Genomic DNA, 24424 nt, shown 5'->3' on the forward strand with positions numbered 1-24424 from the left:
GGGAGGCCCAGGCAAGCAGATCACCTGAGGTCGGGAGTTCAAGACCAACCTGACCAATATGGTGAAACCCCATTTCTCCTAAAAATACAAAAATTAGCTGGGCATGGTGGCGGGTGCCTGTAATCACAGCTACTTGGGAGGTGAGGCAGGAGAATCACTTGAACCTGAGAGGCAGAGGTTGCAGTGAGCTGAGATCGTGCCACTGCACTCTAGCCTGGGCAACGAGCAAGACTGTCTAAAAAAAAAAAAAAAAAAAAAAACCTAAAACTAAAACTCTGGCTCTGAGCCTGTTCATTCCTACATTTATATGGCCAATTTTATTTTAATTTGTTGCTAATTGTTCTCATCTTAGATAAGGAGAAATATTGTACTGTGTTTCAAAACCCACCTTTAGAAGGTGAGGCCGTGAAATGTGAAAGCAGTTCACAGATTAGGGGAGAGTGAATGGGGAGGGCATGGGATGGTGGTGCTGGCAGAGCAAGAGCTACATAGTTGTACTCGTTATCGTTTTTCTACCCCAATAACTGGGGGTTCAGCATAGTCATTTTGGTAACACCGGTTTAATATGTTAGTTATTCTCATCTGGGAGACATTAGAAGTGTGGGGCTGGTAGAGTATGTGAGGGTTGGTATTTGAAGGAGATGAATTTTATTCTCCTGTCTTGACCATCAATGATGTATAAGAACCATGAGCACAAATATAGCTTTAGGGGAAAACATAACACATGATACTAGCTTTCCATACAACATACAAAATATCAAATATTTACAACTAACATCATATCCTTGTCCCACTGCTGTCAAATATGAATACAAAAGAGATATCAACCTTCAGTATATTCCTTGGTTCCATCCAGAGGATCCACCCAGACCACGAGCTAAAATTAAAAAGAGAGAAGGAAAATAGCTAAATCAAGCATACAAAATTCTAAAAATAGATTTAAATAGATTAAAACTACCTTTTTTCCCTGTTTGAAATTATATTATGGATGGCCTGAGTTAATGTCATCTGTTTTGAGATAGTACAAAAACCTTATTCTTTTGTAATCATGGAAAAAGTTCATTTGAATAAGAGAAAAGTCTGATTTAAGAATTTTCAGGCCAGGCACGGTGGCTCACACCTGTAATACCAGTATTTTGGGAGGCCGAGGCGGGTGGACCACCTGAGGTCAGGAGTTCGAGACCAGCCTGGCCAAAGTGGTGAAACCCCACCTCTACTAAAAATACAAAATTAGCTGGGCATGGTGGTGGGGGGCTGTAATCCCAGCTACTCAGTAGGCTGAGGCAGGAGAATCACTTGAACTCAGGAGGTGGAGGTTGCAGTGAGCCGACATCGTGCCATTACACTCCAGCCTGGGCAACAAGAGCAAAACTCTGTTTCAAAAAAAAAAAAAAAAAAAAAGGATTTTCAACATGAAATGCTTAACTGATAAAAGTCTGTTTCATTTGGACACTAAGCACACTCTCTAGATCATGGTACAGAGAAAACTTGTAAAGTGGCATAAAAAATGTTTTGAACATGCATAGTTGCTACTCATTTTTATATGTAAGTGCTGATTTAAAAAAAACAACAGTCTGATTATCTCAAGGACACAGTCCACACAATCCAAAGAAAAATGAATAATAAAACTGGCAGCAGATTTAAAAGGAAAATTCCTTCTGTTTAGGACATTTAATATGATTCAGGATATGCTGCCTTTAACCACTACAATGATAACATTATGTGAATTTCTGAGTGAGGACATGTTTCTGATGGAGGACACCATGTCTCATTTTCTTTGTTTCCTCCATACCACAGAGCAAAGTGTCTTACTCATAGTAAGTCTCCAACGAATATGCATTAAATAATTAAAAATTGGAAAACTAGGCCGGGCGCGGTGGCTCAAGCCTGTAATCCCAGCACTTTGGGAGGCCGAGACAGGCGGATCACGAGGTCAGGAGATCGAGACCATCCTCGCTAACACGGGGAAACCCCGTCTCTACTAAAAAATGCAAAAAAACTAGCCGGGCGGGTTGGTGGGCGCCTGTAGTCCCAGCTACTCGGGAGGCTGAGGTAGGAGAATGGCGTAAACCTGGGAGGCGGAGCTTGCAGTGAGCTGAGATCCGGCCACTGCACCCCAGCCTGGGCGACAGAGCAAGACTCCGTCTCAAAAAAAAAAAAAAAAAAAAAAAAAATTGGAAAACTAAAGACGTTATGGTGGGTATCTGAAGTCACAGATTTAACTGAAACAACTATGAAAAGCAAGCAGGATGATATTTATGGTCTTTTAAAAATAAAAAGGTAGTAATCTGTTTCATAGCCTTCTGTCCCCAGTTACCAATGAATGTTTTACTATCAAATCTACTAAATATCTACTAAATACAAATTAGATTTTCTTCCTAAAAGTATTATTTTTTTTTAATGAGACAGGGTCTCACTCTGCTGTCCAGGCTGAGGGTATGTGTAAAACTGTGCAAGGTAGGAACAAAGTAGGACAACTCACACTTCCCAATTGCAAAACTTAATACAAAGCAAGAAAGTGTGCTACTGGCATAAGGATAGACATATAGACCAATGGAATATAACTGAGAGTCCAGAATGAAACCCATACATCTATTTCTTTTCTTTTTTCTTTTTTTTTTTTGAGACAAAGTTTTGCTCTTGTCGCCCAGGTTGGAGTGCAATGGCACAATCTCGGCTCACTGCAACCTCCGCCTCCCAGGTTCAAGCGATTCTCCTGCCTCAGCCTCCTGAGTAACTGGGATTATAGGCGTGCGCCACCACGCCCAGCTAATTTTGTATTTTTAGTAGAGACAGACTTTCTCCATGTTGGTCAGGCTGGTCTCAAACTCTCGACCTCAGGTAATCCACCTGCCTCAGCCTCCCAAAGCGTTGGGATTACAGACGCGAGCCACTGCGACTGGCATGAAACCCATACATCTATGGCCTGCTGATTTTTCACAAGTGTGCCAAGGCCATTCAACTGGGAAAAAAATCATCTCTTTAAGAGATGGTGCTGGGGCCAGGCGAGGTGGCTCAAGCCTGTAATCCTAGCACTTTGGGAGGCCAAGGTGGGTGGATCACGAGGTCAAGAGATAGAGACTATCCTGGCCAACATGGTGAAACCCCATCTCTACTAAAAATACAAAAACAATTAGCTGGGTGTGGTAGTGTGAGCCTGTAGTCCCAGCTACTTGGGAGGCTGAGGCAGGAGAATCGCTTGAACCCAGGAGGTGGAGGTTGCAGTGAGCCAAGATTGCAGCCCTGCACTCCAGCCTGGCGACAGAGAGAGACATCATTTCAAAAAAAAAAAAAAAAAAAGAGATGGTGCTGGTTGTAGCCTTAACCTCCATGGGCTCAGGTGATCCTCCCACCTCAACCTCCCAAATAGCTGAGACTACAAGTGTGTGGCACCATACCTAGCTAATTTTTGTATTTTTTGTAGAGACAGAGTTTCACCATGTTGCCCAGTCTGGTCTCGAACTCCTAGACTCAAGCAATCCAACCACCTCGGCCTCCCAAAGTCCTGGGATTACAGGTGTGAGCCACCATGCCTGGCCCTAAAAGTATTTTAAATAACGGTTTTAGAGTGGAAAGGAAACCCATAGGATGAGAAACTGAACTCTAAATCCATGTGGTTGCCTGATACTTCCATGTTGGCTCTGAAATATATCAAATTTCTGGTTGTCCCTATTTTATAACTACCAATTTTTCATCTTACAGGCAAATTGTATTTCCTTTACTATGGCAAAAAGACCAGGTTAATAGAGAGTTGAGTATAAATAGGGATCATACATCTTCTTCTTTAATAGAACTGTACTGCGATGGGCATGGTTGCTTCAGTATTTCCTCCCACTGACTGTCTTCGATCAGCTCTTGATCCACTTCCTCAGAAGGCAGATCCTAAAGCAGAGATAACCCTAATGGTTATTGAAGCCATTTAGCGTTTACAGAGTATGCTTTGTCTCATTAACAGAAGAAATGCAGCATCACAGTTTTCGCTAGTTCTTCTGGTTTACCATTTATATTTAGAACTTTTAAAGCAAACCTTAAAAATTTGCAAAAACAACCATATGTGGCTCATCAAAATTGACTAAATGGTTGCAATGTCATTATCTTGAACAGAGTTTAAAAATAAAAGATTCTTTAAGTATTATACACTCATTTAAACAAGTGTCTCTGACAGCAGATAGTTCCCCTATATTACATTAGATGTCAAGTTCCTCACTTTCTTTTTTCTTTTTGAGACGGAGTCTTGCTCTATTGCCCAGGCTAGAGTGCAGGGGCACCATCTCGGCTCACTGCAACCTCCCCTTCCTGGGGTCAAGCAGTTCTCCTTCCTCAGCCTCCTGAGTAGCTGAGATTACAGGGGTTCACCACCACGCCTGGCTAATTTTTGTATTTTTAGTAGAGACGGGATTCAGTTTCACCATGTTGGTCAGGCTGGTCTTGAACTCCTGACCTCGTGATCTGCCCGCCTTGGCCTCCCAAAGTGCTGGGATTACAGGTGTGAGCCGCCGCGCCCGGCCTACTTCCCTCACTTTCAAAGTGTTATAGTCTTTGGATAAGTACGCAAATAAGCCTAAGTTTAAAAACAAACAACAACAAAACCCATTTTATTCCAAAGTTCTAGATCTCTGCCCATCTTACAGTTTGTATGCTGGGTATAACAGTAACCATATCTTTTATGGTCAATAATTAAGACATCTGGCATAGAAATAGACCAAAATGTCTTAAAATCAGATATTTCCCCCAAGTCCAAGGAATACAATAATTATTTTTGTGTTTAAAACAATATATATAATGCTTGAAATTATAAGAGTGGTACATAAATCATTAAAGCATCAGTTATAAGTACACTTGGTAAACAAGGATTTTAAAAAAATGTCTCTGACGACTCTTACCTCTTCCCCTATAATCGTGAGTTTGGGGAATTTCCGGGCCAATGAAGAACATATGCTCATCTGTGCCAATCGGTCAGCTTTGGTCTGCAGGTCTGTGGCACAGGTCTATAACAAAGAATGCAAAGTTTAGCAGAGCTAACGAGAAATAAGTTGTCCTCTGATTCCCTGTGCATGAGTGCCTACATAATTTAGATTACACTGTCAGTTTTTAGAGTCATAGAACTTAACACCAAATGAGTTAACTAGTTTCCTGCCTTGGTTTTTCTCAAAGGATTAATAGTGGTTAAAGTTTGGAAAGGAGCTTTTAAATAATCTAGAACATTTTCTTCTCTAGTTTAGAAATTCCTTATCTCTAGACATCAACCTTTTGCTTAAATAGGTTCAGAGATAGGAAATGTATCACTTTTCAAGGCAAAGGTAATAGTTATTAGAAAAAGTGTTCCTTGGATCCTTCTATAACTTCCACACTAATCCTAATCATAATAATTCAATAGGTCCTCAAGTTGATTCACAGGTATAGAGTAAGAAATCCTATTTGTTTTTGTTTTGTTTTGTTTTGTTTTTGAGGCGGAGTCTTGCTCTGTCGCTGGCTGGAGTACAGTGGCGCGATCTTGGCTCACTGCAATCTCTGTCTCCTAGGTTCAAGCAATTCCCCTACCTCCCGAGCAGCTGGGACTGTAGGCTCCTGCCACCATGCCCGGCTAATTTTTTGTATCTTAGTAGAGACGGGGTTTCATCAAGTTGGCCAGGATGGTCTTGATCTCCTGACCTTATGATCTGCCTGCCTTGACCTCCCAAAATGCTGAGATTACAGGCATGAGTCACTGCACCCAGCCTAAGAAATTCTGTTTCTGAAAATCTGAAAAACACTAATATGAACTGCTGTAATATTTAACATATAGCTCACCTGTGGTACCCTCACTCAATCACTATGTCAGATAATCATGCTAGTGAAAGAGAAAAGTTTTGCAAGTGACAACCACAACCTCCTTTGTTAGTTTGCTTTCAGAGAATTATGATATGTTGCAATTGATATATGCCTGGTTAAGTAGATTTACAGATTATATCATCTTAGTAGAATTTGTTTGTTTGTTTTGAGATGGAGTCTCTCGCCCAGGCTGGAGTGCAGTGGCGTGATCTTGGCTCACTGCAAACTTTGTCCCTTGGCTTCAAGCAATTCTCCTGTCTCAGCCTCCCGAGTAGCTGGGACTACAGGTGCCACCCACCACGGCTGGCTAATTTTTGTATTTTTAGTAGAGACAGGGTTTCACCATATTGGCCAGGCTGGTCTCAAACTTCTGACCTTGTGATCCACCCACCTCGGCCTCCCAAAGTGCTGGGATTACAGGCGTGAGACACTGCACCCTGCCTCATCTTAGTATAATTTTAACAATACTTTGCAACGAGATAGAGTCATCATGAAAAGCAAACTGCTTTATGCCTCACTGAGATTTGCTATATATCTCAATGCAAAGTACTATTCTGCTAGAATGTAAGCTCCACAAAAGGATTTTATTCCTTAAAGAATTGTGTCTAGCATATAGTAGGTGCTCTATAAGTACCTTTTGAATGAACCTACTCAAAAGAATTGTTCAGTTTGAAGATTAGTTATATATCAATCAAGTTTGTACACCACTGCTTTAGAGGAAAAAAATATATATTGAAAGTCATTCCTCTATCTGAGGAAAGCAATTCTCTTTCCCTCTCTAAGATAAATATTTCCTACTCTATCAACATAGCTCTGGACCTCTAAAGTACTAGAAATGCCTGAGCAGTACAGAAGACAATGAGAATATTACTTTTTTTCCTGACTTGGCACTACATCTCTGTTCCTTTTTAGCTACCTGGGTTTCAAAGTTGTTTGTCTAATATAATCTCAACATAAGATCAACTGAAAATAAGTGATGTTAAGGAAAAGGATCTGAAAGGAAATAATTCAAAATATTGGCAATGGTGGGATGATGGATGATTTTTGTTTACTTTTTGGCATTTTTCTCCATTTCCTACTTTTCGTAATAGAAAAAACTTTGTAAAAAATGAGATTAGGGGCCAGACGCAGTGGTTCACGCCTATAATCGCAGCACTTTGGGAGGCCGAGGCAGGCGGATCACGAGGTCAGAAGTTCGAGACCAGCCTGACCAACATGGAGAAATCCTGCCTCTACTAAAAATACAAAATTAACTGGGCGTGGTGGCGCATGCCTGTAAAATCTCAGCTATCCAGGAGGCTGACGCAGGAGAATCGCTTGAACCTGGAAGGCAGAGGTTGCGGTGAGCTGAGATCATGCCATTGCACTCCAGCCTGGGCAACAAGAGTGAAACTCCGTCTCAAAAAAAAATAAATAATAATAATAATAATAATAAGATTAGCAGCCCCCTGAAAGCAGCAGTATCATTTTGTTCATTATTACCAAGCATGTCTGTGGTCAACTAAAGTCTCTTTTTCAAACAAATTTGAATCAGATTTATCTGACATAACTTGAACATGAATACAGCACTTTATATTATTCCTGTTACAATATCCTGTTGGATTTGGTCCACTTTTCTCAGAGGTTGCAACTATTTTGAATGCTTATTCTGTGATCAAATGTATTAACTAGACTGCTCAGCTTTACCTTATTGGCAAATTTTATAAGTATGTTTTCTATATCATCTTCTTCCACTTCAGATAACACATTAGGTATTTTTTTAAAACTGTATGTTATTTAATAATTAAAGAGAACAGTACAATGTCAGGAGCAGAGTCTTGTGATCAGCCAGCGGTGATCCTTTTCTAGGATGAAAATGACTCATTAATTTAAATTTGTGGATAATGTTATTCATCCAGTTATGAATACACCTAACCATGGCTCAGGATGGGAGATGTCATCTATATAACTAAAAATAGCTTGAATATTTTCTTAAATAGAAAATGACAGACTATAACAAATGTTTTGCTTAAATCAAGATACCCTCTATCTATTTCCTCTATAAATCTATCAAAAAAACAAATGAGATTTATTTCATTTGTTCTTATGAGTTTTTGTTTTTGTTTGTTTTTAATATTATTTATTTATTTATTTATTTTAGAGACAGGGTTTTACTCTGTTGCCCAGGCTGGAGTACAGTTGTGGGATCACAGATCACTGCAGCCTCAATCTCCTGAGCTCAAGCAATAATCCCATTTCAGCTTCCCAAGTAGCTAGGACTATAAGCATGTCCCACCATGCCAGACGGGGTCTTGCTATGTTGCCCATGCTGATTTTTATGTTTATTTTTTAAAAGCAATTACGTTGAATGTTTTATAATGAACTCATGTCAACGTTTTTCTAAGTTGTTTTTTATTCATATATCTCACTTTTTCTTATGGTAACAGCGCTAGATAGATGTATCACTTATAAGTGAGTGACTTAACTCAATCTATTTTATTATTTTTTATTTATTTTTCCATTTCATCTTTTTTTCTTTTTTTTTATTATTATACTTTATGTTCTAGGGTACATGTGCACAATGTGCAGGTTTGTTACATATGTATACATGTGCCATGTTGGTGTGCTGCACTCATTAACTCGTCATTTACATTAGGTATATCTCCTAATGCTATCCCTCCCCCCTCCTCCCACCCCACAACAGTTCCCCTTCCTGTGTCCAAGTGACCTCATTGTTCAATTCCCACCTATGAGTGAGAACATGTGGTGTTTGGTTTTCTGTTCTTGCGAGTTTGCTAATAGTTTCCAGCTGCATCCATGTCCCTACAAAGGACACGAACTCATCCTTTTTTATGGCTGCATAGTATTCCACAGTGTATATGTGCCATATTTTCTTAATCCAGTCTGTCATTGATGGACATTTGGGTTGGTTCCAAGTCTTTGCTATTGTGAACAGTGCCGCAATAAACATACGTGTGCATGTGTCTTTATAGCAGCATGATTTATAATCCTTTGGGTATATACCCAGTAATGGGATGGCTGGGTCAAATGGTATTTCTAGTTCTAGATTCTTGAGGAATCGTCACACTGTCTTCTACAATGGTTGAAATAGTTTACAGTCCCACCAACAGTGTAAAAGTGTTCCTATTTCTCCACATCCTCTCCAGCACCTGTTGTGTACTGACTTTTTAATGATTGCCATTCTAACTGATGTGAGATGGTATCTCACTGTGGTTTTGATTTGCATTTCTCTAATGGCTAGTGATGATGAGCATTTTTTCATGTGTCTGTTGGCTGCATAAATGTCTTCTTTTGAGAAGTGTCTGTTAGTATCCTTTGCCCACTTTTTGATGGGGGTTCATATGGAACCAAAAAAGAGCCCACATTGCCAAGACAATCCTAAGTCAAAAGAACAAAGCTGGAGGCATCACACTCTCTGACTTCAAACTATACTACAAGGCTACAGTAACCAAAACAGCATGGTACTGGTACCAAAACAGAGATATAGACCAACGGAACAGAACAGACCCCTCAGAAATAATGCCACACATCTACAACCATCTGATGTTTGACAAACCTGACAAAAACAAGAAATGGGGAAAGGATTCCCTATTTAATAAATGGTGCTGGGAAAACTGGCTAGCCATAAGTAGAAAGCTGAAACTGGATCCCTGCCTTACTCCGTATACAAAAATCAATTCAAGATGGATTAGAGACTTAAATGTTAGACCTAAAACTCACTCTATATTAAATCGCTAAAGTGCTAATGAGAAATCATATCCTATTAATGTTCTCACTTGGAAGAAATTACAATACAATTTTCCTCAAAGACTATAATAAAGAAAGATTTAGGCGAAGTGTAGTGGCTCATACCTGTACCCACACCCATAATCTCAGCACCTTAGGAGTCTGAGGTGGGTGGATCACTTGAAGCCAAGAGTTTGAGACCAGCCTAGGCAATATACTGAAACTCCATCTCCACAAAATAAAAACATTAGCTGGGTGTCGTGGCGCTTGCCTGTAGTCCTAGCTACTCAGGAGGCTAAGCCAAGAGGGTCCTTTGAGCCCAGAACTTGAGGCTGCAACAAGCTATCAGTAGGACTATGCCACTCTACTCTAGCCTTGGGCGACAAAGTGAGACATTGTCTCTTAAAAAAAAAAAAAAAGATTATAATAAAGAATTTAAGGATTAAAAGTCAATATATGAAAACTTATGTGTGAAATTTGTAATGTGAGGTAATAACCAAGTTTCAAGGAAGATTTCTGTGTATATATATGTGTGTGTGTGTGTGTATATATGTATATATGTATACATATATGTACCAAATCCCAAGGAAGATTTGTGTATATGTATATAATATATACACGTGTGTATATATTATATATATATAATATATACATATATACACGTGTGTATATATACGTGTGTATATATGTATATATTATATATATATACACACGTGTATATATGTGTATATATATACATGTGTGTATATATACGTGTGTATATATGTATATATTATATATACACATATATACACGTGTGTATATATTATATACATATACACAAATCTACGTGTGTGTATATATACGTATATATATACATGTGTGTATATATATACACACACACAATCTTCCTTGGGATTTGGTACATATATACATATATATACACACACATATATATGCCTGTACTCACACCCTTGTGTGTATATATATGGAAAGATTTATATATATAATATACACACACACTATATATATACACACAAATCTTCCGTGTATATATACATACACTATATATACATACTATATATACACACACACAAATCTTCCCTATATATACACATACACAAGAGTGTGAGTACAGGTGTGTGTATATATATACATGTATATATATGTAGCAAATCCCAAGGAAGATATACAAACTTGTATATATATACACAAACTTGTATGTGTATATATATACAAACTTGTATATATATATTTGTCAATATATGAAATATATATACACATATATACACAGACATATATATACACATACATATATATATACACACACACAAATCTTCCTTGGGATTTGGTTATTACCTCATTACAAATTTTACACATAAGGCTTCATATATTGACTTTTAATAGATTTCATTAAGATTTCATTGTATTTTAAACTGGAACACAAGTATGGTGGTATTTCTTTTAAGAATTGACTATCACTATAAACTTTCTGATAATGTATTTCATATATTGACTTTTAATCCTTAAATTCTTTATTATATGTATGTATATATGTATACATATATACACACATATTTTTCGAGATGGAGTCTCGCTTTTGTTGCCCAGGCTGGAGTGCAATAGTGCGATCTCGGCTCACTGCAACCTCTGCCTCCCGGGTTCAAGTAATTCTCCTGCCTCAGTCTCCTGAGTAGCTGTGATTATAGGTATGCACCACCATGCCCGACTAATCTTTGTATTTTTAGTAGAGATGGGGTTTCATCATGTTGGTCAGGCTGGTCTCAAACTCCTGACTTCGTGATCCACCTGCCTCGGCCTCCCAAAGTGCTGGGATTACAGGCGTGAGCCACCATGCCCAGCCAGAAGATTGTATTTTAAACTGGAACACAAGTATGGTGGTATTTCTTTTAAGAATTAACTATGACTATAAACTTTCTGATAATCTATTTAAGTTTGTAATTACTATACTGGGAAAAACACCCTTGTTTTGAGTTTCTTTTCCATGAGGAAGAAAAATATGTATCACTTTGATTATAACAAATAGTTATGTAAATGCCAGATTTTACCGAACATGTTGACTAAGGATTACATGGCGTTGCATGTAATAGATTACTCTAGTATTTGAAGCCTGGTTACAATGCCTTGGGGATGGATATGGTTCAGAAGACTCAGACATATAAACAAAGATCTTGGATATAGAAAGTCTGGAGTCTTTTTTTTTTTTTTGAGGCGGAGTCTCGCTCTGTTGCCCAGGCTGGAGTGCAATGGCACGATCTCGGCTCACTGCAACCTCTGCCTCCCGGGTTCAAGCGATTCTCCTGCCTCAGCCTCCCAAGTAGCTGGGATTACAGGCGCTCACAACCACATCTGGCTAATTTTTTGTATCTTTACTAGAGATGGGATTTCACCATTTTAGCCAGGCTGGTCTCAAACTCCTGATCTCGTCATCCGCCTTCCTCGGTCTCCCAAAGTACTGGGATTACAGGCGTGAGCCACCATACCCGGCTTTGGAGTCATTTTCAAAGCAGAGATCGAACCCTTTTGAACAAGGGTCTTGTAGTCTCCCTAAGGGAGCCATCAATTATTTTAACTGATAAAGTCTGTCCACATTTTTACATCATTTAGCTCAACCTCAAGAACAAAAATAAAGTTGGTATGAAATGATATGAGAGTTTGAGTACCTTCTCCACGATACCCAGGTCTCCTTCAGCAATAACACGTCTGACTATCATTCCTGCCTTTTGAGCAATAGAATATGCTGAGGCTACCAACCGCATCAACACAGTGTTACTGGAAGCCATAATAAACTCTAAAAAGAGATCAAGAAAAATGTTTTGTTAGTTTCAAAGTCAACTACTGGTTTTATTTACTTAAATCCAACTCAGCACATATTAATTGAGCGCTAACTTGGGATTGCTCCCATTAACTGAGTAAATTCTTTAACATATATTTACTAAAAGAGAGTTGGAAAAAACTCCATTTGGGCATTAACTCTCTCAATAAGTTCTGTATTTTTTATGTTTGTCTGCAGATGAGGCATGTCAAAGCATAGGAGAAACTGGCCCAGGATGCTGAGCATGTGAAAAAGTTTGTGTATGAGGTGGTGGGTAATGTGCAAAGTATGTGGAAGGTGCTTTGGAGGCTAAAAATATGAGATGTAAGATTTTTGTTTGAGGAGCTAATATTTTGGTGAGCTGTAGATAAAACAATGTAACCTAATGTCTATAACATAAAACTAGGAAGTGCCAAAAGAGGTATGAATAGTATAAGGGATGTAGGTGTGTAGGGCGTAATTAAAAAGGGAGGGTGTATTAGTCTGTTTTCGTACGGCTATAAAGAATGACCCAAGACTGGGTAGTTTATTACTTCCAATGCCAAGAGCCACAATTACTTTTGCACCAACCTAATATAAAGGAAAGAGGTTGAATTGACTCACAGTTCAGCATGACTGGGAAGGCCTAAGGAAACTGACAATCCTGGCAGAAGACAAAGGGGAAGCAAGACACCTTCTTCACAAGGTGGCAGGAAGAAGTGCCAAGCAAAGGGGGAAGAGACCCTTAAAAACCATTAGATCTCATGAGAACTCACTCACTATCACGAGAACAGCATAGGGGGAAACTGCCCCCATGATTCGATTACCTCCACCTGGTCTCTCCCTTGACAGTGGGGATTATGGGGATTACAATTTAAGATGAGATTTGGGTGGGGAAACAAAGCCTCACCACATCAGAGGGATTGCATATAACTACAATTATTTTCTGAAAATCAATGAATATTCTCCGCTATTATTTACCTCCATCTTTGTCAGTAGCCAAATAAAGAGAACAAGCAACATAACAAATTATAATGAAGACCAATCACCTGGAAAAGTAAGGCGTGTCAGAGAAGTCTCTAGCTCCAATAAAATAAATAGAAAAAACAGGCTTTAGAATTAAGTACATTGCTTTTTTTTTTTTTTTTTTTTTGAGACAGAGTCTCGATCTGTTGCCCAGGCTGGATTGCAGTGGCGCCATCTCGGCTCACTGCAACCTCTGCCTCCCGGGTTCAAGCAGTTTTCTGCCTCAGCCTCCCAAGTAGCTGGGATTACAGGTGGCCTCCACCACACTTGGCTAATTTTTGTATTTTTAGTGGACACAGGGTTGCATCATCTTGGCCAGGCTGGTCTTGAACTCCTGACCTCGTGATCCACCTGCCTCAGCCTCTCAAGTGCTTAGATTACAGGCATGAGCCACTGTGCCCGGCCTGTACATTCCTTTGAAAATATGAATTCTGGCCAGGCACGGTGGCTCACACCTGTAATCCCAGCATTTTGGGAGGCCAAGGTGGGCAGATCACCTGAAGTCAGGAGTTCGAAATCAGCCTGACCAACATGGTGAAACCTCATCTCTACTAAAAACACAAAAATTAGCCGGGCATGGTGGCGCACACCTGTAATCCCAGCTACTCAGGAGGCTGAGGCAGGAGAATCGCTTGAACCTGGGAGGCGGAGATTGCAGTGAGCCGAGATCGCACCATTGCACCCTACCTAGCCTGGGTAACAGAGCGAGATTCCATCTCAAAAAAAAAAAAAAAAAAAGAAAGAAAATATGAATTCAAATCCTGAAATTTTAGTGACTGTTCTGGATGTACCACCCACATTCCCTTCAGGATTGAAGAGCTTATTTCCCCACTCGCTGAGACAGCTCTCAACAGAAGGCCCTTAGTTGCCATCTTTCTCTGGGAGTATATCTGCTGAGAAGGATCACTTCATCTGAAATGTCACAATAGGGAGACTTAAAGGCCATTTCCTACCCCAAGTGGGCTGCCACCCCAGCACTGAAGGGCCATCCAGCTTCCAGAATACCCTATGGGGTCGACTGAGGCCTTAGCTGAGACTGCATCACAGCCCAAGATGCCTTCTCCTATATTCTTCCCTTCCTCCCCTTCCCTCCCACAAATGATCCCAAAAGCACTCCCTAATAAACCTCTTCCACTTTATCTCTTACAGTTTTATGGGGAATCAACCTATGACAAAAACTTCCCATCTCTAAATCAAATCAACATTATTTCATCGCAATAAGGGAACACATGATTGTTCCCTAGACAAAAGGACTATTTTATATATATATATGGTGTGTCTCTCTCTATATATATATGTTTTTTTTTTTAATTTTTTTTTTTTTTGATATGGAGTCTCACTCTGTCGCCCAGGCTGGAGTATAGTGGTGCAATCTCAGCTCACTGCAAACTGCCTCCTGGGTTCAAGCGATTCTCCTGCCTCAGCCTCCTGAGTAGCTGGGATTATAGGCGCCTGCTACCATGCTTGGCTAATTTTTGCATTTTTAGTAAAGACAGGGTTTCACCATGTTGGCCAGGCTGGTTTCGAACTCTTGAGCTCAAGTGTTCTGCCCACCTTGGCCTCCCAAAGTGCTGGGATTACATGCCTGAGCCACCACGCTTAGCCCTGCGACTATAAAGGACATTATAAATCTCCATTCAGCAATAGTCATTATTCTACCACAAATTTCTGACTGAATATTTGATTTGACGTGCGTTATAACCCCTTTAACATTTTTTTTCTTTTTTCTTTTTTTTTCTGAGATGTAGTCTCACTCCATCACCCAGGCTGGAGTGCAGTGGCGCAATCTTGGCCCACTGCAATCTCTGCCTCCCGGGCTCAAGTGATTCTCACGCCTCAGCCTTCCGAGTAGCTGAGATCACAGGCAGCTGACACCATGCCCGGCTAATTTTTGTATTGTTAGTAGAGACGGGGATTCACCATGTTGGCCAGGCTGGTCTTGAACTCCTGACCTCAGGAGATCCACCTGCCTTAGCCTCCCAAAATCCTGGGATTACAGGTGTAAGGCACTGTACCCAGCCTTCTTTACATCTTGTTTCTATCATCCACATTCTATTGACAGGAATTATGAACCTAACTGAAACAATAAGTGAAGTGTTTGAAACTCTTCAGAAGGAAGATGGAATTGAAATTTATGGCCGGGCACGGTGGCTCACGCCTGTAATCCCAGCACTTTGGGAGGCCGAGGCGGGTGGATCACGAGGTCAGGAGTTCGAGACCAGCCTGACCGACATGGCGAAACCCTGTGTCTACTAAAAATACAAAAATTAGCCGGGCGTAGTGGCACACACCTGTAATCCCAGATACTCAGGAGGCTGAGGCAGGAGAATCATATGAACCCAGAAGGTGGAGCTTGCAGTGAGCCAAGACCGTGCCAGTGCACTCCAGCCTGAGCGACAGAGCAAGACTCCATCTCAAAAAAAAAAAAAGAAATTTATGTAAGGTAATGAATACCATACTGTGACCAATAGCTATCTGGAAATTAAGATGAAAATGAAAAGGGTTTCATTTTTGAAATGGAGTCTCGCTCTGTTGCCCAGGCTGGAGTGCAGTGGCACAATCTCAGCTCACTGCAAACTCCGCCTCCCAGGTTCACACCATTCTCCTGCCTCAACCTCCTGAGTAGCCGGGACTTCAGGCGCCCGCGACCGTGCCCGGGTAATTTTTTGTATTTTTAGTAGAGACGGGGTTTCACCACGTTAGCCAGGATGGTCTTGATCTCCTGACCTTGTCATCCACCTGCCTCAGCCTCCCAAAGTGCTGGGATTACAGGCGTGAGTGAGCCACCACGCTCAGCCAATATAATGAGTTTCTAACTGCAGCTGACACTTGAACAACATGGGCTCGAACTGAACCAGTTCACTTTGTGGATTTTTTCCAACCAAATGTGGACAGAAAAGGTATGTAAAACCTGTAGACAGGAAAGGCTGACTTTTTAAAATATATTTTTATTTTATTTTCAAGAGAGTCTATGATCTGTTAAAACTGAGTTTTCATCTATGAGTGTTTTGGAGGGTCAACTGTGGGACTTGAGTATGTGCAGATTTCAATACTCTCAGGGGTTCTCAGTTGATTCTCAGGGAATCAACCTCCCTCACATACTGAGGGATGACTCTATATAAAGTGTTTGTTTTATGATACCATAATCAGGCTAGATTAATTTTCTTGGCATACTAGGAGTTACATGTGGAATAAACCAGTTACAATTACTACTAATTCAGGAGCACTTCAGATAGAAAACAGAGAAATGGGGCTGGGTGCGGTGGCTCACACCTGTAATCCCAGCACTTTGGGAGGCCGGCAGATCACGAGGTCAAGAGATTGAGACCATCAAGGCTAACACAGTGAAACCCGGTCTCTACTAAAAATACAAAAAATTAGCTGGGCATAGTGGTGGGCACCTGTAGTCCCAGCTACTCCAGAGCCTGAGGCAGGAGAATGGTGTGAATCTGGGAGGTGGAGGTTGCAGTGAGCCGAGATCGCGCCACTGCACTCCAGCCTGGGCGACAGAGAGAGACTTTGTCTCAGAAAAAAAAAAAAAGAAAAAGAAAAGAAAACAGAAATAATTTAGTAAATACTTTGTCACTCTTATTTCTATTCCTTTATATCCATATCCAGGCATATATCTGATTTATTCTGCACCGGAAATGTGGTCTTTGTGCAACTGTTTTGTTCTACCCAGATGTCTTGACCATATTTTAATTATGTGTTCATATGCTCCTTCAATTCTCATGTTATGTAAGAATTCTTTTGTAATAGGATGATCACCTTCCCTCACTGTATGGTGTTGTTATAACTTTTCATAGATCTCATTTACCTTTGAACCAGTTAAGCAACCATTTGAGCCTTATCAGGCTCCATAAATGACTCAACTACTTACCCTTGTATTTGCCAAGTCCATGGTGTTTTCTTCCAAGGAAAAACTTTCAGGCATTGTCTGTCTACTAATTTCATCACAAAAGGATATTATATATAATAACCACCAATTAAAGCTAACATCAGCTTATAAAATATAAGAATGGGAAAAATAATAGAAGAAAATAAAAATGGGAAAAATAATGTTGATGTAAAGCACACAATGATTTATAAAGAGATTGCACAAATCGCTTTTAATTGGCAAATAGGAAAATATTTTACCATTCTTCTTTGAAGTACTTCTCTGGTCCAAACTGAATTAGTAATGAAATAGTACTATGCCCTAGCCTTAATCGTTTTCTTACATATTTTTTAAACAGATGAATACAATTTTGGTTCTTGGTTAAAAAAAAAAAGAAAAAATAAATAGTCAAATTATCAAAGCACAAAATCTATACAAGAGGTCCCTTTTAGCCTTTTTAATTATGCCCCCTCCTATACTATAATAAGATTTACCTTTTGATGATACAGGTAGATCAAGAGCAAGGCCTAAACTAGCTACAGGCAAGTTAACTTTCTTAAAGCAGTTCAAATAACACCATTGTACTTCTTTCTCTACCAGTTTTACATCTTTGGGCCTTAAAACACTCTTGTGAAGGTGTCTTTCCGAAAGCCTAATCTAAAACAGGATAGCGGTTAAGGGCACAGGCTCTGGAGCCAATTACCTGTGTTCAAATCCTGGCTCAGCTGTGGACTTTGAGAAAACCACTTAAATTTTCTGTACCTCAATCTGTAAAATGGAGACAATAGTACTTATAGGGCTGTTGTACTTATTAAATTAGTAACACATGTAAAGAAAACACTTGTCCCTGGCACAAGGTAAACACCAAATATACTGGCTAACCATTATTATGATTGTCCTTATTTTGGTTATTTTGCAGGGAGGGACATTAGGGCAGTGTTAAGGGCAAAGAGTTTATGTGGTTTCTCCAACAGTATTCCGACCTTGAGAATACAAAATGATAATCAACATGACCCTCAGAGTGTAGTACAGGCTTTTCTTCATAACATTCTGGGCCTGAGGCTTGGAGTAGACAAGAAAAAAAGCTGTATAGCACTTAAGGCCATCGACCTAACACCTATCCATTTGAGAAATCTTTACAACTGCCAAAGAGCTAGTTCAGAAGGATGGAAAAACAACAGGAATCAAACATTAGTTTCTTCTCATATAAAGATTGTGACCATATGAGGATTAGGATCTAAAAATGATGAGTTCCAGATCAAAATACTAAAATTATTTATACTTTGGAACTTGGCCTGATGATAATGTTCAAGGTCATCTGAAAAAATAAAAATGTAAGCATAATGGAGCAAATTCTGGAAGAAGAACAAAGAACAGAGGTACTCCCCTTATCAATTATCAAAATATGATAAAGTATGATTTAATCAAAATATGATATAAAAGTTTGGCTAGTGAGACAAATTAAGGAAATAAATTGCAGAAATAGAACCGAACACACTAAAGGTAGTGTTTCAAATCATGGGGGAAATTTAATTTTGCATAAATGGCAGGGCAGTTGCTAAACTTTTAAATACTTTTTTTTTTTTTTTTTTTTTTATATATATAGTCTTGCTCTGTAGCCCAGGCTGGAGTGCAGTGGCTGATCTCGGCTCACTTTCACCCTCTAGAGTTCAAGTGATTCTCCTGCCTCATACACCTGAGAGCTGGCACTACAGGCACGCATCACCACGCCTAATTTTTTCAGTCAGGCCTATAGTCCCAGCTACTCGGGAGGCTGAGGTGGGTGAATCACCAGACCCTGGGAGGTCGAGGTTGCAGTGAGACATAATGGCACCACTTTACTCCAGCCTGGGCTACAGAGCAAGACCCTGTCTGGGAAAAAAAAAAAAAGGAAAGGAGAAGAAGAAGAAAGAAGAAGGAGGAAGAAGGAAGAAGGAGGAAGAAGAAGGGGGAAGAAGAAACAGGGAAGAAGCAGCAGCAGAAGCAGAGAAAAAGAAAGAAAAGAAAAAAAAGAAAAGAAAAGAAAGAAAGAAAAAGAAAGAAAGAAAGAAAGAAAAAAAGAAAGAAAGTAAGTAAGTTTGTCCTTTGTCCAGTTTGCAAGGGTGTGAAGGAACATGTACCTGAGCATTGTCGGTAAAGTAGTGAACCCTCTTAGGAGAGCTTTGAGAACCTTAATAAAGTATAACATACATATCTTTTGAACCAGCAATTATATTTCCAGAGAAATCCAAATAAATCACGCAAACCTACAAATATGTAGAAATGGCAGTTGGACGAATATTTGCTATTTAAATAAATTTACTTTTAGGTGCCAAGCAGTTTCTAAATTTGGGTGCATCAACGAACTCAATATCTAGGTTTGTCTTGTTATTTCTACAATATATGGCTATAAAAACCTTCCAGATCACGAAGATAAAAGCACAGATAAACAATTAAAATATTGACACTCTAGAGTCCAAGTCCGAAATCAGAATATCTGGAGAAGCAATCTGATTCACATAAACCTTTTTTATTTTATTTTATTTAACATAAATCCTATCTACCTGGCTCTTGCCCAGACCGGCAGGAGAGAAACTTACGGCGACAAACCTGGAACAACGTTGGACCAAACACACTTCAGGGGCAGCAAAAGCGCGTTATCGTAAACCCAGGTCCCTCGTCGTGTCCAGTACCGAGCTTTGGCACTGTCAATAAATCTTTCGAGATGGATGGCAGCCCTACCTCAGCTAGTGAGCATGCGGGAAACTCCGCGCAAGCGCACAACAGCGATTTAACACTGCCTCTTTAGACTCCTGATCCGCGGGAAAATACCACTTGTCCGTGTTTTCTCCAAGCTCTCCGTAGGTGCAAGTCACCTATTGTATTAAATAAAAGGGAAAGGTGTTCCAACTTTCAAAGATTGGCTCAAAAAAAAAAAAAAAAAAAAAAAAAAAAAAAAGAAAAAAAAGAAAGAAAGAAAAGAAAACAAGAAGAAGGAAATAAAACATTAAGGCAGCAACAGTGTGTTGAAAAAAAAAAAATTGGTTCTGATTTCACCTGTCTTCCAGCCCACTTTGTAGAGTTCACTGTTTTAAAATGTTCATTGGATTAGTGATATCGCTCTGCGGCTATTTAACTTAGAACCCCTAGCGGTCCGTGAACAGGCTTCAGCAGGTCCACCACACACACCTCCACCTCTCACGCCCCACACAACAACAAAGCAACTTTATCAGAATTGTGTTAAAGATGCTTGCATATGTATGTGTGTGTGTATGTATATATACACACATATATTTTTATATATATAAATATATATACATTTTATATATATATGTGTGTGTATATATTCACATATATGTGTATTTTGGGAAGGCAGCAGTGAGCCATTATCGACTCTGGGCGACAGAGCAAGCTATCTGTCTCTTAAAAATATATATGTGTGTGTATTTATATATACATAAATATATATAAAATATTAAAATATATATAAAGTATATAAAAATAAATAAAACAAACATATATATATTTAAGAGACAGATAGCTTGCTCTATCGCCCAGAGTCGATTACGGCTCACTGCTGCCTTCCCAATTCTAGGCTCAAGCCATCCTCCCGCCTCAGCCTCCCGTGTAGCTGGGACTACTGGTACAGGTGCGCGCCACCGCATCCGGCTAATTAAAAGTTTTTTTTGTACAGATGGGATCTTTTTGGGGGGCGTGGTTGGGGGAGGGGGCAGTGTCTCACTCTGTCGCCCAGGCTGGAGTGCGGTGGCGCAGTTTAGGCTCACTACAAACTCCGCTTCCTGGGTTCAAGCGATCCTTCCGCCTTAGCCTCCCAAGTAGCTAGGACCACAGGCGCGCCACCACGCCGGACTAATTTTGTTTGTTTGTTTGTTTGTTTTTTAAGTGGAGACGGGGTTTCATCATATTGGCCAGGCTAGTCTTGGATCACCCCAAGTGATCTGCTCACCTCGACCTCCCAAAGTGCTGGGATTACAGGTGTGAGCCACCGCACTTAGCCTAAAAAGGCTTTTACTTCTTCACTTGATTTTCACAGTAACTCTGTGAGTTAAGTAGACACTTTTTGGGAAGTGGCAAAATATACATAACTTAAATTGTATCACTTTAACCATATATATATGGTTTTATTTATTTATTTATTTTTGAGACAGGCTTTCACTGTGTTGCCCAGGCAGGAATGCAGTGGTGCAATCATGGTCCACTTGCAGCCTTGACCTCCTGGGCTAAAGCCATCCTTTCACCACAGCCTCTCAAGCAGCTGGGACCACAAGCACATGCCACCACATCCAGCTAATTTTAAAAATTATTTTAGAGACAGGGGTCTCCCTATGTTGCCCAGGGTTGTCTCAAACTCCTGGGCTCAAGTGATATTTCCACTTCGAACTCCCAAAGTGCTGGGATTATAGGCATGAGCTACTGTGTCCAACTTCTTTTATCCCCAACCCCCTTTTTTTTAATTGGGTTGTTTACATTTATCTTTTTGATCTGTAGCAGCTCTTTATGCATTTTGTATATTATTATTTTTTAATGTGTAGCAAATACTTTCTTCCACAGTATAGTGTAGGGAAGGCAACATAAGATGGTGGCTATGCACACACACTGGAATCTAACTGGGTTTGAATTCCAGCTGTGCTACTTAGTTGTATCATCTTGAGCAAGTTACATAACTCTATGTGCCTTAGTTTCCTTATCTGTGAAATGGAAATACTCATAGTTCCTATCGCACATGGTTTTTTGGTATGCTGTGTCTTCACCTCATCTGGTCTTGAAGATTAAATGAGTTAATTCAGGTACAGAGCTGGAGTCACTGACTGGTGAAAGGCTGACATTGATTGAGTGCTTTCTATTTATCACTTGGTTTCTCACTTTCTGGTATCTTTTTTTGGTATATACATATTTTCATATTTGTAGAAAATCTGTCTCTCTTATTTATGTGAACTAAATGTTCTGGATGTTTTGTTTTATGATTAGGAAGGCTATTCCCAAGATGTATACTCTACAATGAAATGGTAACAATTGTGAACTACTATGAATTGGACAACCAAATAGAGCAGAATCTGTCAGAAACAGGAGCAGAAGTTGCTATACATACCAAACTATTCTATGAGTGGGATATAACAGGGATTTAGGGAATCTTAAACAAAGGTTAAATTGTTTTATAATATTGTTAAAATTTATGGGAAGTCATTGATTTGGACTGAGCTCCTGCACTAGTCTATTTGCTTGTAAGGTCTGCGTTCCAGGAAATCAGGAGAGATGATAGCCAAATCCATTAAGCCAAATGGCGTCTGCTTTTCCTTCCCTGTTTCTGCTTTCTTCAACCTTTTCTGCGTATAAACCTCACCCTGCCCCCTCATCAGAGATCCTTTCTATTTTGTAGAAAGGTTTAGGAATATCTAATGATAGCCAATTAGATCTTTAAAACTCGATTTCCTGAAATTTTATTATTTTACAATATTTTCATTGAACTTTGTGCTGCCCACAAGGGTAGTCATTACCCAAGTGTGCCTGTTGAGGCCTTGCCATGAGTTTAGTCCAGATTGAGATGTGCAGTATGTGCAAAGTACACGTCAAATTTCAAAGGCTTCGTATAAGAGAATATGTAAAATATCTTACTTTTTATTGGCTACATGTTAAAGTGATACAATCACAGCTCTGTTGTGTTAAATTTAAAAAATATATATTTTAAAAAAGCAGGGCACAGTGATTGGACTATGAGCCCCACCTTTCCCCGTCCCCGGGAATCTGAGCCCGCCCCTCGGCGGCTGCAAGGAGGACCCGGAGGTGGCTCAGTCTCTGCGGACTCCGGGAAGGCGGTGTCCGCCGCCCCGCCCCTCCCCGCCGCTCCGCCCCTCCCCGCCGCTCCCTTCCCGCCCCTTCCGTTCCCCGGGCGCGTGCGCCCTCTTATTCGGCTCTCCTAGGTTTCCTGGGGTCCTGCCCCTTTGAGCTGGGGCGGGAGCAGAGGACCCCGCGCTCAGGGGTTGCCAGACAATGCGTTGGGGGCTGCGCCCTCGCGGGCCGGAGGCGGCCGCCCTGGCCACTGCCCGAAGTTTGTGGGGGACGCCCCGCCTTCCCTGCAGCCCTGGATGGCAAGGGGCGACGAAGAGACTTCTGGTGCGGTCGGTCTCCGGGGCCAGTAACCACCAGCCGAACTCGAATACTGGCAGATACCGGGACACGGTGCTGCTGCCGCGGACCAGCTTCCCCATGAAGCTGCTGGGCCGCCAGCAGCCGGACAAGGAGCTGGAGATCCAGCAGGTACGGGCCCCGTCTCGGCGGTGGGCCTCCGGAGAGACCCGATCCGGCTGTGGGCACAGGGCGCTCGGCAGGAGCCACACCTCTGTGCTCCACGCGGGTGCGGGTGGGCGGGGGTGTGACCAGATCGGCGGCATTCATCTGCTTCGCACAGATTTTGTGGGCTGAAAACCTAAGTGAAGAAATCTCTAGATGAATCCCTCCTTTGTAGCAGGTTCCGGAGCGGGAAATTAAGGGGTCACTAGTGATGCCCAGATACCAGCATGTATCGCACGTACGTCCCATTTCTGTCGTAAGCAAAAAAGATCGACTTAGGGCACTTTTCCAGTGCCTTGTAAAAAGCAAATTCACGTGTCCACCTGTAAATAAAAACCCAGGCTGGGCGCGGTAGCTCACGCCTGTAATCCCAGCACTTTGAAAGGCCAAGGCAGGAGAATCTCTTGAGCCAAGAGTTCGAGACCATATTGGCTGGACAGCCTCACCGCCCCCATCCTTAAAAAAAACCTTAAAAACCTCAATTATGATGAATGAAGGGGAAGTTGAAGCCCACTTTTTGGATCTTTTAGATCTCTAGTTGGAATTATGACTCGTTTGAAATATATAGTAGCAGTACTTCCTCTGCTGAGTCCCCTTTATAGACTATGTGTCTGTATGTGTCTGTCTCCTGTTTTAGATTGAGCTTTTTTTTTTCCGGAGACAGAGTCTTGCTCTCTCGCCCAGGCCAGAGTGCAATGGCGCGATCTCGGCTCACTACAACCCCCGCCTCCCGGGTTCAAGCGATTCTCCTGCCTTAGCCTCCCGAGTCACTGGGATTACAGGTGCGCACCACCACTCCCGGCTAATTTTTATATTTTTAGTAGAGATGGGGTTTCACCATGTTGGCCAGAGTGGTCTCGAATTCCTGACCTCAAGTGATCCTCCCGCCTCGGCCTCCCAAA

General features: G+C 40.8%; 2 protein-coding genes across 10 annotated transcripts in view; one reads left to right on the top strand and one right to left on the bottom strand.

The window, feature by feature from the left end:
• The window catches only part of BPNT1 (3'(2'), 5'-bisphosphate nucleotidase 1), a 30867-nt gene extending 10905 nt beyond the window's left edge, over window positions 1-19962 (bottom strand). Inside the window, exons 1-6 of one of the 9 annotated variants that reach the window (XM_015115977.3) lie at window positions 19824-19962; window positions 17938-18002; window positions 12201-12328; window positions 4884-4988; window positions 3775-3882; window positions 829-877 (exon numbers count right to left, since the gene is read on the bottom strand). In XM_015115977.3, the coding sequence (XP_014971463.1) occupies window positions 829-877; window positions 3775-3882; window positions 4884-4988; window positions 12201-12320 (382 nt within the window). In that variant the 5' untranslated portion in view covers window positions 12321-12328; window positions 17938-18002; window positions 19824-19962. Of the gene's footprint in view, window positions 1-828; window positions 878-3774; window positions 3883-4883; window positions 4989-12200; window positions 12329-17937; window positions 18003-19777 lie in introns of all 9 variants that reach the window. The other 8 variants (XM_015115964.3, XM_077937730.1, XM_015115961.2 and 5 more) reach the window with 8 other exon arrangements.
• A 3175-nt stretch (window positions 19963-23137) lies between these two features.
• The window catches only part of IARS2 (isoleucyl-tRNA synthetase 2, mitochondrial), a 71922-nt gene continuing 70635 nt past the window's right edge, over window positions 23138-24424 (top strand). Inside the window, exon 1 of the mRNA XM_015115924.3 lies at window positions 23138-23489. Within this exon, the coding sequence (XP_014971410.3) occupies window positions 23223-23489 (267 nt within the window). The 5' untranslated portion in view covers window positions 23138-23222. The remainder of the gene's footprint in view (window positions 23490-24424) is intronic.

Source organism: Macaca mulatta, chromosome 1 (genome assembly GCF_049350105.2).
Source record: "Macaca mulatta isolate MMU2019108-1 chromosome 1, T2T-MMU8v2.0, whole genome shotgun sequence".
Classification (NCBI taxonomy): Eukaryota; Metazoa; Chordata; class Mammalia; order Primates; family Cercopithecidae; genus Macaca; species Macaca mulatta.